The 14,555-nt window shown below is 37.2% G+C and overlaps 1 protein-coding gene across 5 annotated transcripts in view; it reads right to left on the bottom strand.

The window, feature by feature from the left end:
* GTF2E1 (general transcription factor IIE subunit 1) overlaps nucleotides 1-14,555 on the bottom strand; it is a 57,072-nt gene that overhangs the window by 22,273 nt on the left and 20,244 nt on the right. For all 5 annotated transcript variants that reach the window (XM_082394956.1, XM_082394960.1, XM_082394957.1 and 2 more), the window contains 2 exons: nucleotides 6,016-6,217; nucleotides 39-280 (listed from right to left, as the gene is read on the bottom strand). In XM_082394956.1, coding sequence (XP_082251082.1) covers nucleotides 39-280; nucleotides 6,016-6,217 — 444 coding nt within the window. The remainder of the gene's footprint in view (nucleotides 1-38; nucleotides 281-6,015; nucleotides 6,218-14,555) is intronic.

Raw genomic sequence — 14,555 nt, 5'->3', positions numbered from 1 at the left:
TACCCAAGACATATTCATCTTACTTCTTCTACTCTTACCTTCTTTCATCTCTTCAGAACTATATGCTCCTTGGACAGTGCTCTCTCTTAACCAAATAGGTCTCTCTTTGGCAGATTTCCCCTCCAGTGAGGCTCGATGAAGATCTTCTTGGTCATCCATGTTAATGACAACATTCTGAGTGTATAAGTCCTCATAAGAGGGACCCTTGGTGGCCCATGTTTCCCGGTGGTGCCCACCTGCCAGGCCAGCAGCTGCAGCAGCAGTTGCTGCACGGTCCTTGCTAAATAAAAAGATTAGAGGAGGAAGGGAAGAAGAAAACTTGAAGTTTTGGTGCTAGAAAAGAAGGGGAGCTGGGGAAGTAGTTACTGAAGAATTACATATAAATTCTATCTAGCAATCATGCACACATGCTTTCATAATTCTGGAAAATCTGCTCTTATACCCCAGGGTGAAAGTTACATTGGTTAGAACAACACATCATATTTATATTTAAGTTCCTCAAACACTGAATCCTCTGGTGTATATAAATGATTGACGTTGTACAGATTAAGATGTTTAAATATGTCTACTTAGAGAGAGGGGAGAATGAAATAGTGACATAATCCACTTAAAGACACTAGTCTGGCAAAAATCTCTCCCAGGAACATCTTTGATGAGTATTTTGTTTAAAAACAAAACAAAAACCCCAAACAAAACAAAACACATGTTATATTTTAAAAAGCATGCTCTCAGCTCAGCCCAGAAGAATTCAAAGTAGTTCTGTGGACTTTTCCCTTTCTTTTGTGTGCTGAGAAGCTAGAATAGTATTCTACAAAGCCAGACTTCAACTCAGAATTAATATTCTGCGACTCACCAAATAAGGCAAATCTTTATGCAGAGATCAGCTTCTTTTCAACTTGTATCTGTCCATCTCTGCACCTATGCCGACTCTCCATATCCAGGCCCAACCATTATTTCTACCCCACAGCAACCATGATCTATTTCTGAGTCTATTTTGTTTTGCCTTTTACTTCTACTACCCATGCTCTTCTTAGTCTGTTCCAGGTTGGATCATTCCTTATCTTTCTCTAGTCACTTAATGTTTCCTCATCTCTATGAGTTTTCAGTCTTTCTGCTGCTCCCCGTTTTATCTGATTGTTTCACTTTCAATGTACTCCACATTCTTTTGAATATACCTGATTTTCTGTGTGTCTAAGCTCACACCTTGTCTTTCTTTGCCTGCTACTGATGCTTTTCTGCATCAAGTTCTAGGCATGACTGTCCCTCCTTTTCTGTTTAGACAGTTCTTTCATTGCATAAACTATCTTCATATTTCATGAACTACTTGCTTACTTAGTACCTGCTCTGTATCTTTCTCCATACCTTTTGCTGTGTTCCTTTCTGTGTCTGCTGACTGATTCTCTTGGCCCTATGTTTCTCCTTTACTTCTCTGCCATTTTTCCTAAATCTTTTCCATGAATCCTGGACTGTCTCCTGTGTAGTGTGCTGTCTCATTCTGAGCCTAAGCAATATTTCTTCATTTGTCTTTAAGTTCTGTATCAGTTTTCTCTCTCAGAAGCCATTCACTGTTTTTCCTTCTCTTTGGTCCTACTTCATATCTGCTTACTCCATTGCTCCTCATTTCTCCCTGGGCCCACTCACATCTACTTGAGTTTTGTCTCATGTTTAGTTGAGATTTCTCTGATGTATACTACTATCCACATATCTGATTGGCCCATTACATCTCTCCCTGAGAATACTGTGTTTCTGACCAACCTCTGGAGGTAATCTTGGGTTCATCCCATCCCTCCCTCCTGTTCTGCCTCTGGATATCTACAGACCCACTGCCACTTTTTCTATCAAAAAAATGCACCCTCTCTAGTTGTACAAACCATGCTGATCTGGTCACTTAATCCATGCCTTGTAACTACTGCCTTTAGCTGTACCAGGGCTGCTTTGTAAATCACTCTTTCCTATAGCTTTTTCATCAGTTATTTGCTGGCCCACTCTGAGTCTAGGCCTACAAGGCCATCTCTCTGTACCCAATCTATCTATTTGTCTTACTATATTTTAAAGTCTTATGTTACAGCTGGAAATAACTGGTTTCTCTCTACCTTTTATTCCTTTCTGCATTCATCTAATGTTACTTTTTGCATTATTTACTACATTTGTCTCAATTTAATCCATATCTGTCCCTAGTCATTCCTTTTCTATCTTCCATGTTGTCTTCTAAAAGTCTTCACTATAATATGACTGTGCTTAGTCTGGTTTAAGTTGTCTTTTTGATTTTTGCTTTCTCTCAAGCATTCAGTTTTCCCTTCTCTCTTGGCCTGATCTGTGTTTTCATGTTTCTGTGCTCACTCTACATTCTAGTCTCTCCTCTCTCACCCAGTTGTCTCGTTGACTCCTTTTAATGTCTCTTCTATCTTCAGCTAACGTTCTTATCTTGTTGTGCTGAGACTGTTCTGTATGCTTGTCTGCGCCCACATGTGTCTCCCTGAGCTAGCCAGATGCCTTTTCTGTCTCTTTCCACCCAATCAATGTTTCTCTAGTTCTGACCTGGATAACTACATCCTGTCCTTATTCATCTCTCCTTCACCCAGAATCTTAAATGATTCACTCACTCTTTCTGAAGCTATTGTTTCTCTATATCATCTTGAACACACAGTTTTCATCTGTGCTGTATATTTAGCATTAACTCTGAAGACTATCTTCCAAAGGTTAGCAAGTGTTCAGTACTTTGAGTAGAGAAGAATAAGAATAGAGAAAAAGAACAGGACAATTCAAATAAATGTTAGCATGAGACCATTTTTAAAAAGTCTTTTGTTTTCAGTATTCCATTATAGAAACTCAAGATTGGTTTTATTCCAGTTTGAGGCAGGAGAGTTTTGTTTTGTTTTGTTTTTTTGGCCACACCATGTGGCTTGCAGGATCTTAGTTCCCGGACCAGGGATCGAACCTGTGCCCTCGGCAGAAAAAGCAGAGTCCTAACAACTGGACCACCAGGGAATTCCGAGGCAGGAGAGATCTCACCACAAGTTAAACAAATTTTTTAATTTGGAAGAATTTTTTTTAAAAGATAATTTTTACCATGGAGAGTTGACTACACAGATTTTATTTCTACCTTCACCACATACACAGTCAAATTAAATCATCAGCAAATGTGACACTAAAAAAAATTTAGATGAGAGACATCAGAGTTCACTCCTTCTGCATATTTAAATTTCTTCTACGGAGAGAATGTGCACATTTCACTTAAAGATGACAAAAGTAACAATTTAGTTTTGAATCTTTTTATATTATGTAAGAAATTTTAGAATTTTAAAAGATATAACTTACTCAGGGGTGAGAGAGGAATATTATTTCAAAAATAAATAAAATTTTAAAGATCTTTAAGGTGAATGCTAAATAAGAGATGATGGAAAAGGAGAGGTTACTGGAAAGAAATTCCATTTAAGAAGAATAGGAAGACTTTAAATATCACCAGTGGGTTGACTTGCTGAAAGGCAGAAACTGTCCATCAGCTCTTGGGTTAAATCTACTGACAGTCCTGCAACGGCAGCCTCTGGTTCCTGTTCTAGGGAATTTAATTGGTTACATATTAGTAACCAAACAATCATGCTGCTTTTTTTTTTTAATTAATGAATTACTCTTGTCTATGAGCCCCCATACAACTCTATTGATGTTTTTCTTTTCTTGTACTGGGGCAGGATGGCTACTACAGGACTGCTGTGCTCTGAAATGGATCCTATAGTACAGAAAGGATAAATCAATACCACTTTCAGGATGTTATATCCAAGCGGTGGAGCTTGTCAAATGCTTGGTGAGGCTATCTCAGCCAGGGTAACACCTTCTAACCTAGCTCTACTGGTCTTTCTCCTGACCACGTACAAGCGGTTATATTTTGTTCTGGCTGGAAGTCCAGGGAGACCATTCAATCTTTCTTGCCTGCCTCCATTTTCCCCTTTCTTCTTAGTGACCAAACTGTTGAGTAGCCTCTTTCCTGATTAGTTTATTTCCTGTATTTCCTGATTCTTCTTCATCCTTTGAGTCACCATCATGCCTACCTAATGAGAAGCAGGTGATTTGATATAGTGAGCTGCTATTGGGCATCTGGCTCAGACTTATCTCCAGCATGGAGTGAGGGATACCTAAATGAAGATCCTGGAATGGGAGGCAGACTGTGGTAGATGTGGAACAACAGAGGTAGAATGCCAGTGGTGGTGGTGAATGAATGCTACTGTAGAGGGGAAGGATCTTAATAAACAAGAAGACAGCTATAGTTAGGAGAGGAAACACAAATATAATTCATAAATAGTATTATATTGTATAGAAAGCAATCAGAGAAAATGTCTAAACACACTTCAATATGAAATAACCCATAAGCTTAGAAAGGTATGTATTTTTGTAAAATCAATTTCCCTCACAGGTTTCTGTGACAGGGTTACAGTATTATTTAAATGCACAAAAAGATATAACAAATAAATTCTTGATAAGAGACCAACGACCAGTAAGAAAAATTTAAGGCTATCTGTAATGTGGATGATATTGGTTGCCTATAATTATGGCTCCTCTTCTTCTTTGCTTATTGATTTTATTCAAGTATTGACGGCTATTTGCTCCAAAGGACTCTGGCACCTTCCTCAGTCCTAGGAGGTAAACCTTAACCAGTCCAAGCACCAATCATGTGATCTCATTTCCTCTGTGAGATGCTGGTTTAAAATAAGCATATAAAGCAATTCTGGTCAGCGAGACATTGAGGGTACAGTAGGATGAAGGTGGCCCTCTGAGAAAGCTTTTTTCCATCTTAAAATAGGACACAAGGAAGGGATGGTCCATTTTCTGTGCTTGAACATTTTCATCTAAATGTGATACCTAGAAAGATATGGCCATCTTAGGCTAGCTCCCCTGGTGGTGCCAAGAGGAAAACCAACAGGCCAAGTTCGGCAGAGTAAATATGGAACAAATCTAGATCCTTGAAGATGTAACTGAGCTGTGGAATTAATTCTGAATTGTGCTACCTAAGAACTTCTGGTCATGCTAGAAAGTTTTTCTTACTGTTCAAGCTACTTCTAGTTGGTTTTCTGTTATCACAGATAAAGGCATCCTAACTGACACAGATGCTAGAAAAGAAAATTCACAATAACTTGTACAGATACAAAACCTTCTGTATAACTGGATTGTTTTTAACCACCAAAAAGAAACTCAATTTGCTCAGGACTGCCCAGAACTGGCTTTTCTGCAACATCAGTACCAGAGGGCACAAAATACTAAGAGTGCTCCCAAAATCTATACAGTTACAACTTGGACTATTGTGTTCTATGGAAGGGAGTAGATGGGTATAAACTCTAAGCCCTCAGCTTGAAACTGGGAAGAAGAAAGAAAAAGGGAAGAATAGGAGAGTACTCCCTGACCTCAATTCTCATTTATACTTTTCAAAGAAGAAAAACCACTTTTTATGGCATGGCAAAATTAAGGCTGCCTCTGCAATTCAAAAATTAGGGTACACTGACAAAAATAGGGAGCCACAGTAAGAAGTATTAACCCATAGGTAACACCCACTATACTTCACTTTCAAGAAAGTTGCACTGAAAACTAAGGAAGGCAAGAAATGTGTGGTTAAAAACTTCAAAAACAAACATACAAAAAAAGTGAAAGCTGTATTCCTTAAAGAACTTCAGGCTTCAGAACTTGACAAGGAAAATTCAGATATCCCCAAGAGGCACAACCAATTTAGGACTAACTAACAATTGGCTGAGTTGCAGTAGGCCCAAGCAGATTGAGTACTTAAAAGTCAAACCTGACTATTTAAAGATTTTTGCCTAGCGCCCATACTGTACTGCATTCAGTACAAACAAATTTCATCACAGGCACAAGTTAATACGACATGTGTGGCAGAGCTTAGAATCCACATAATCTTATAGCTTTTAGTCTCCTGGTAAATTACTTACCCAATCCTGCTCTCCAAAGTACAGGTAGTTAAAACAAGGGCAAGCTTAAAAGTGCTCTTGATAAGAGCACAGGGCCTACACTCACCTCTGTTTCAGGGCTGGTATTTCTGTGGGTTCTGGCTCAAGTATTTCATAGGCCAAGTTCACATCCTCTGTCTCTCGAAGCAAAGCATAAATGGGCTCAATTTGTTCATTAAACCTTGCCAAAAGTGTGCGTGCATCTTTTTTGGGCATTGCAGATTCATCTTCTTCTACCTCTGTATGGCAAAAAGTACAGCGGAAAGTTCCTATAGAGAAAACAAAAGTCTCAGGTCAGGGAAGAGAAATTCTCAAGACTAGCCTTTAGCAAACAGTCAATATCTTCACTCTTCCTCCAACATTTTATTATTAAAACTTTCAAAAACATGGAAAAGATTAGTTTACAGTGAACATCCATGTGCCCACCACTGAGATTCTACAATTAACATTTTTCTATATTTGATTTATCACATATCTATCCATCTATCATTTTTTGAAGCATTTCAAAGTAATTTCACCCCTAACTGCAGCACAGCAAACAGATTTTAATCACAACACTTCTATCATATCTATACTTATTTTAACTTAAAATCAAATTCTTTACAGCTTACCACTGAAACCTGTATCCTTTTCCAACAGTTTTCTTTTTGCACAGTACACATTTGAATCTATGTCATGGGGAAAGTCAAATAAATACCTAAAACCAAAAGTCTCTGGTCATTCTGTACATTGTAACAAGGTTATTTCTTCAAATCTATTAACTATTTACATCTAAATAACTTTAACCAATCCATTTCCAAAATTAAAGTTCAAGAAGCCTTTATTGTTATTTCTACAGCCTTCACATTCAACTTATAATTAAATTGTAGTAATTCCTTAGAAACATCACAGATTTTTCACTTCTACTATTATTTCACTAATCTGGGCCACTATTACTTAGCCTGAAATTTAGCTTCCTAAATCTGGTCTTTGAACCTTTAGGCTCTCCCTCTCCAATTCCAAGTTTCCTAGGCCACCATTTGAATCATCTCATCCCCCTGCTCTAAAGTCTATCTGATGGCTGAACTTCTAAAGTCCACAGCATCAAATCTAAATTTCTCATCCTAACATTCAAGATCCTGTATAACTTGATCCAAAAACATCATAACCCTACCACAGTCCTTTACTTGTCAAGTAAATTCAAAACTTGAGAGACAATATACTAGACATTAACATTTATTTTATTTGTATAAGTGCTTTCTTTCTAATGCGCTTCAATTTACACTTTTTGATCCCTACACCAATCCTGTAAAATGACATCAGAACTGAGGATCTGAGTTTTGTGATTTGTCCAAAGGCACATAGCCAATAAGAGAAAAGTAATAAAAGCTGCTATTGTATACCGAGTGCTTACTAAGTACCAAGTATCGCCAGTCATCTGAAGACAGTATTATTATTATTGCCCATTTAAATCTGTAAAATACAGAGGTTCTAAGGGGTTGAGTAACTTGCTCAAGATCTTATTACTACTAATTGGGAGGTGATGGCAGGATTCAAACCCAATCCAATATGATGAAACTCACACTCTTAAATATTACTTAACACCACTAGCCCCACTTGGATCTCCAGTTTGGTCCTTATTCCCAATGCAAGGGATATGCATCCTTCCTTTCTAACCCAATTAACCCAAGAGATTAAAAGAGATCACACAAGTACTTAGTGTCTGGCACATATTAAGTATGCAAACATTTAGTTTTAAATAGCCCAATATATGACTGACACATAACCCCACCCCCAACCCCTCTTCCCCTAGTAAGGAATAAACAAACTAGACATCTCTGCTTCAACATTAACACTAGATTCTACTGATATATTTCAAACAGAATAAGTTTCTTTATTGCCTCTCAAACATAAACAACCAATCACAAGTAAATTCTTTGTTCATATACCCTGTCTAAACACTCTTAATCTATCTTCCTGCTATCCATATGCTACCTCATCTTTTACATCTATTTCAAATAAGTGAGAAAGAGAAAAGCAGCCCCTCATAGCTAAGAAGGAACCTAGCACTCATAGCTAGGCTGTGATGCTTTTCTGCCAAACGGAATCTCACAGATCACCAACATCAGATAAAAGGTCCTCTGAGACCATGATGGAAGTGAGGCAAAACCAAGCCAATCTGAGTCTGTCTGAATATAGACAAAAGCAAGGTCTCTGCACAACCACACACACACACACAAAACCCCAGCTAACACGAATGACTGCTACTTCTTCACCAATTACACTTTTAGCCTCACCCTGGTCTTCTCACCTCTGGGATAAGATTTATTAAGATATCCAATCATAGAATTACCCTCACTTCTTGATAGTACCTAAACCACAGCAAATCCCCACCAGTTCCCTGAATCCTCCCCAATATTATCTAACAAAAGCCCATATTCTCTAAGTTTGTTCAGCATAGTCTTGCTGAGATATCACATGGTTTCTTATGGTGTGTGGTTTCCTTGCTGCAGAAAGCATCAACAAACCCAGTTTTGCACACTGTGGGCATGATGGTCTTTGACTAATGGGCATCAACATAAATATTCTGGCTTAACTGATCAAGAATACTATTTACCAAAATAAAGAAAGAGGAAGAACAAGTTTGTTTTTCTTTGTGGGAGAAAGATACCTTTCTTGAAGAAAGATAAATAAAGATACCTTGCTTTGGATATCTGAATCTACGTTGCCCACTGGCCATCAAAATGGATATGTTAGAAGCCAACTTATTACAACTGCTTAGAGCTCAAGAGTGGAATTTAAGACTAGAAATTTTGATATGAGAATCAACAACATATAGATGGTAACTGAAGCCATAAAGTAGATCAGAGTATCCAGAGATTAAGGAGTAAGAAGCATGGACAGTCAAGGTATAAACCCAAGGAAAGAAGAATCCTTGAGAGATAGAAATGGTACAGCCAGAGGGATAGGATGGTGTTTCAAGGAGGAAATGGTATGGCGCTAATTTTCAAGGTCAATAAGAATTGAAAGCCAGCCTTTATATTTAGTAACAAAGGGTAAATAGAGACCTTGGCTAGAGAAGTTTTAGTTTGTATGCTATCTTAGAGTATTCTCTAACTATTCCAACCTGCCTCAGTCTCTTCTCTTCAACAGAAATATAAAGAAAATAATCCATGTGGGAGTTAAAACATAAGTCATACAGAGGCATACCTCAAATATATTGCAGGTACAGATCCAGATCACCACAATAAAGCAAATATCGCAATAAAGCGAGACCGAGTCAAAAATTTTTTGGTTTTCAGGACATGAAAAAGTTATGTTTACACTATACTGTGGTCTATTAAGTGTGCAATAGTATTAGGTCTAAAAAAACAATGTACATACCTTAATTAGAAAATACTTTATTGCTAAAAAATGCTAACCATCATCTGAGCCTTCAGCAAGTTGTAGTAGTAACGTCAGAGATGTTACTGACCACTAACCACAGATCACCATAACAAAGATAACAAAAAAGCTTGAAAGATTGCGAGAATTACCAAAATGTGACAGAGGAACATAAAATGAGCAAATGCTACTGGAAAAATGGCACCAACAGACTTGCTCAATGCAGGGTTGCCACAAACTTCAATTTGTAAAAAATGCAATGATCTGTGAAATGCAATAAAGCAAAGCACGATAAAACGAGGTATGCCTGTAAAGTAAGATCTAACACAGCTCTCAAATACCTGCTGAATTGAAAAACACAGATGCGGGACTTATGTTGACTGTTGAAAAATGAGCACTTACAGAGACCATCAAGGAGAACTACAGAATACTGCAGAAGAAAAATTATCTAGTTTAGTAGTTTTCAAATTATTTTTAAAGGAAGAAATCCCATTCCTCAAGTGAAAAAGTACCTAAACATAAAAGTAAGTGCTCTGGTTGAAGAATAAAAAGATAGCTAAGCAAAGGGCAACGCTATAATCCTCTCATTATATGTCTTCAAAGCATTACAAATCAGCCTCCTCAATGTCTTGTACCAGGAACACTTTGCTGCAGAGCCTTTGTACTTGCTGTTCCCTCTGCCCAGAATGCTCTTCCTCCAGAAAGTTAAATGGCTAGTCTCCTAACTTCAGACCTTTACTCAAGTCACCTCCATGAGAGCTTCCGTAGCCAACATTACCTAAAATTTCAACACTGTCCTGTCCTCCCTTTCTTTTCCTTAACATTTGTCACCATCCAACATACTATGTTTTATTACCTAGTTTATTAGGTTATTTACCATTGAGATTGTCATGTTACCCAATTAAAAAGAAATGTCCTCCCAACTACCCCATTTTTCTCTTGAAGATAACATACATTCCAAACTTCAGTGTTAAGTAAACAAATCAACACACTTGCCAGTGTAGCTCAACTGTATAAAATAGCAATGCTTTTATTTGGGGAAAAGAGAGAGAAAAGGAGATCACTGTTAACATCATTTCATAGCAAGATTATTTCAGAACGATAGTCCTTGAACTTGAATAAATTTAGTTTCATTAAAAAAAAACAGGGGGAAAAGAGAAAACACAGTATGGTCATAAGGAACCTGAGCTCTAGCCTCATCTAGGTACCTTTCCAGAGACCCAGGCTTAATGTAGATTAAGGCTTAACAAGAATTACTTGTAGAGGGCCCATTTTGCAGTTCTGAAAAGAGTGGCTTTCATATTACTGTCAAAAACTGTGATGGATCTGAAATTTTACCCTACTCGTAAACTAACAAATTATCCTACCACGGTTTTATAGATGCTGAAGACAGACACAAGACTTATAGGTTAGAGAAAAGAACTTTATTACTCATGGCAATAGCAGTACCAGTGTCAGGTTTTGTGCCAGTTCCCTGAGTCCCATTTCCCATAGGGTAACACAAAGATGGCCAGATGACAAGTGTACATGCAGTGGATCATGTTCCAGGAAAGAAACCCTGAGCTTAGGAACCCAAACCTTTTATAATGGGCATAAACATGCTTGTCTTTTGCTCTGTAGGGTGATACTACCTTTACCATGCTGGACACTAAGTAAACAGACTCTGGAGGGAGACTTTTTTATTATACTGAATAGTAAGCAAACCTGCCTTTTGCTCTGGAGAGAAACAATAACTCTATCTTCCAAGGCTGCTCACTATATAAACCTCTTTGAAAAATACAGTCTAGAAAAAAGGCAGTCAGTAGCATCTCTGCTTGTAAAACATACATAACATGTGAGAGACCCATGGAGAACTGTCTTCCAACAACAACCATGTCTGGCAAACATTACAAGAAGAAAAGCTAGCCTGACATATGAGTCCTATGTTTATCATACAAACACAAGTTGTAGACAAGAAAGCAGCCTGTCAAAAGCCAGGCCTGGAGTCTGAGAAAAATAAGAAATTCTACATTTTATGGAAAATGACTTAAGACTAGCTTAACATACCAGGAGCATTTTTTATAAATTTTACTAAACATTATAAAAATGCAAATCAATTTCCCCAAAATCTGAAAGGGAGATGGGGCTCAGCACACACCGTACAAAGTACCATTCTGCTGAGGGGGCAGTAGTGTAACACATATAGACACAGAATCTGTCATCAAGACGCTTAAAGTTTAATAGAGATGAAAGGTATCTGGAGACAAGGAATCTAATGCATACCCCTGGTGGAGAGCTGCTGTTAAGTAATCAATATCATAAATATCCCAACTCTTCTTGAAACTGGACTATACTATACTGCACAGAATATACTATTCAATAAGAGAAGAAACTGGAATGGAAACTCAGAGCTCTTTACCATTTTTCCCTTGCCACACATAAGACCAAGAAGCCACATAAGGGAGAACATGCAAGCTAGATCAAAGAATGTGGCAGCAGAGAGAAAATGAAGGCTACAAGGATTCTTTAGGCAAAGCTTGACAGATGATGAGATATGGAGAAAAAGAAGAGTTCAATGATAACATATATGTCTGATCATATACACCCATAAACTACACACACACACAAAAAAAACTAAAAAAGCTACTTTACAAATATTCCCATGTATTCATCATAGCCAAGTCTGTGCAAGAGTATTATTCAAATCTAACATACGAGGGAATAAAGACTCAGAGAAGTTAAGTTCACCAGGTCATAGCTTAAAAGCAAAAATCATTAAGCCTGGATTCAAATACAAATCTTTCTGATTCAAAAGAGTAAATTCACCGTACCATCCTGAATTACACATCCCTTTCCTTACCTCCTGTCATCCCTGCCAGCTACAATTTAGCAAACTTTTCCCATGTATATACATAGGTTCTAATTTTTAAAAATATGGAACAGAAAAGAGGATTTGTAACAAAAAATTTATTTAACATTAAATGTGCATCACATGCCTGGCATTGACTCAGCTGAGTCTTAATGTATCAGGTTTGCAAGAAGGATTAAAATATATCCAGATGTAGATAATTACCAGGCATTGAAAATAGGGAGAAAAAAGATCTTTTAAAAATAGATATTTCAAAACTATATTTTAGGGTTGTCCATGCAGTAGTATATGAATATCCCAATTCTATGACTCAGGACTCTTCTAGTGAAGGTAAGTTATTACTCCAAAATGAGAAAAGAAATAGAGACCTACTTGTTGGGATGAGAGGGAAAGAAGAGGGAGAGTGAGGGGAAAGAGGGCCATACAGTTTTAACTTTTGCCAGAAATAAGAAACGTAAAAATAAAAATAAATGTAAAAATAAAAAGGAATCAAAGACATGGGGGAGGGGAGAGAAGGGACTGGGAACAAAAGGAAAAAAAAAACAGTAATGTTCAACAAAATTCAAACATAACATTTTCCTTTGCTAAACACAGAAAAAGAAAATTCAGGTGGTGTCTATTATGCTGGCCAAGGTCTTCTACTTAACTGTTTACTCATCATTTTAATTATGTGAGTATTCAGTCAAGGGAACAATGAATAAATACAGGTAAAACCAAAGGGGAAAAAAACGTTTACCCTCCTTAGATTAACAAGAAGAAAATGCTTTGGAAATTTATCATAACTGAGGAAAAGGGAAGAGGACATTATGGGTCAAATCCCCAAATAATTAGATATTACTTGGATTGTGGTTTTTCCTTCTTCACTCCAAAATACACAATGAATAGGTCATGACCTAATGCCTAGAGTTCACTGTCAAAGATTTGTCAAACATATTAATTGCAACTGGAATATTACTCAGCCATTTTCCTACAAAAAAAAAAAATCAATCAATCAATCAAAATAAAAGAAGCCCAATTGTTTTGATATGCTACAGGTGCTGCAGTGCTGAAGCAGGAGTCATGCTGCAGCCCAAGTCCTCAAGGCTGGCCAAAGAAACAGGCAGGATCAAACCTTCCCTGCTGCAGAGGCCTCATTCCAACACAGCACAACTAACGTCCCAAGGATTTCCCACATTCTCCCTCCCTAAATCTTCCTAATCATCTTCTGAGCTGCTTTTTTGGAGCTCACATTCTACTGGGGAGTAGCCAAGACAAAAAATAACGTCAGGTGTTGATAAGTATAATAAAGAAAAACAAAGCAGGTGGCCTCCTAGAATGAGTTTGGGAGTGTTCCTCCCTCTGCTATATTTTGGAAGAGTTTGAGAAGGATAGGAGTTCTCTTCTCTAAATGTTTGATAGAATTCATCTCTGAAGGCATCTGGTCCTGGGCTTTTGTTTGTTGGAAGATTTTTAATCACAGTTTCAATTTCAGTGCTTGTGATTGGTCTGTTCATATTTTCTATTTCTTCCTGGTTCAGTCTCGGAAGGTTGTGCATTTCTAAGAATTTATCCACTTATTCCAGGTTGTCCATTTTATTGGCATATAGTTGCTTGTAGTAATCTCTCATGATCCTTTGTATTTCTGCAGTGTCAGTTGTTACTTTCCCTTTTTCATTTCTAATTTGATTGATTTGAGTCTTCTCCCTTTTCTCTTGATGAGTCTGGCTAATGGTTTATCAATTTTGTTTATCTTCTCAAAGAACCAGCTTTTAGTTTTATTGATCTTTGCTATCATTTCCTTCATTTCTTTTTCATTTATTTCTGATCTGATCTTTATGATTTCTTTCCTTCTGCTAACTTTGGGGTTTTTTTGTTCTTCTTTCTCTAATTGCTTTAGGTGTAAGGTTAGGTTGTTTATTTGAGATGTTTCTTGTTTCTTAAGGTAGGATTGTATTGCTATAAACTTCCCTCTTAGAACTGCTTTTGCTGCATCCCATAGGTTTTGGGTCATCATGTTTTCATTGTCGTTTGTTTCTAGGTATTTTTTGATTTCCTCTTTGATTTTTTCAGTGATCTCTTGGTTATTAAGTAGTGTATTGTTTAGCCTCCATGTGTTTGTACAGATTTTTTCCTGTAATTGATATCTAGTCTCATAGCATTGTGGTCAGAAAAGATACTTGATACGATTTCAATTTTCTTAAATTTACCAAGGCTTGACTTGTGACCCAAGATGTGATCTATCCTGGAGAATGTTCCATGAGCACCTGAGAAGAAAGTGTATTCTGTTCTTTTTGGATGGAATGTCCTATAATAACAATTAAGTCCATCTTGTTTAATGTATCATTTAAAGCTTATGTTTCCTTATTTATTTTCATTTTGTATGATCTGTCCATTGGTGAAAGTGGGGTGTTAAATTC

Source organism: Balaenoptera borealis, assembly GCF_965194805.1.
Source record: "Balaenoptera borealis genome assembly, chromosome: 5".
Classification (NCBI taxonomy): domain Eukaryota; kingdom Metazoa; phylum Chordata; class Mammalia; order Artiodactyla; family Balaenopteridae; genus Balaenoptera; species Balaenoptera borealis.
Note: the sequence above shows the minus strand (reverse complement) of the source record. Positions and strands in the feature narration are given on the sequence as shown.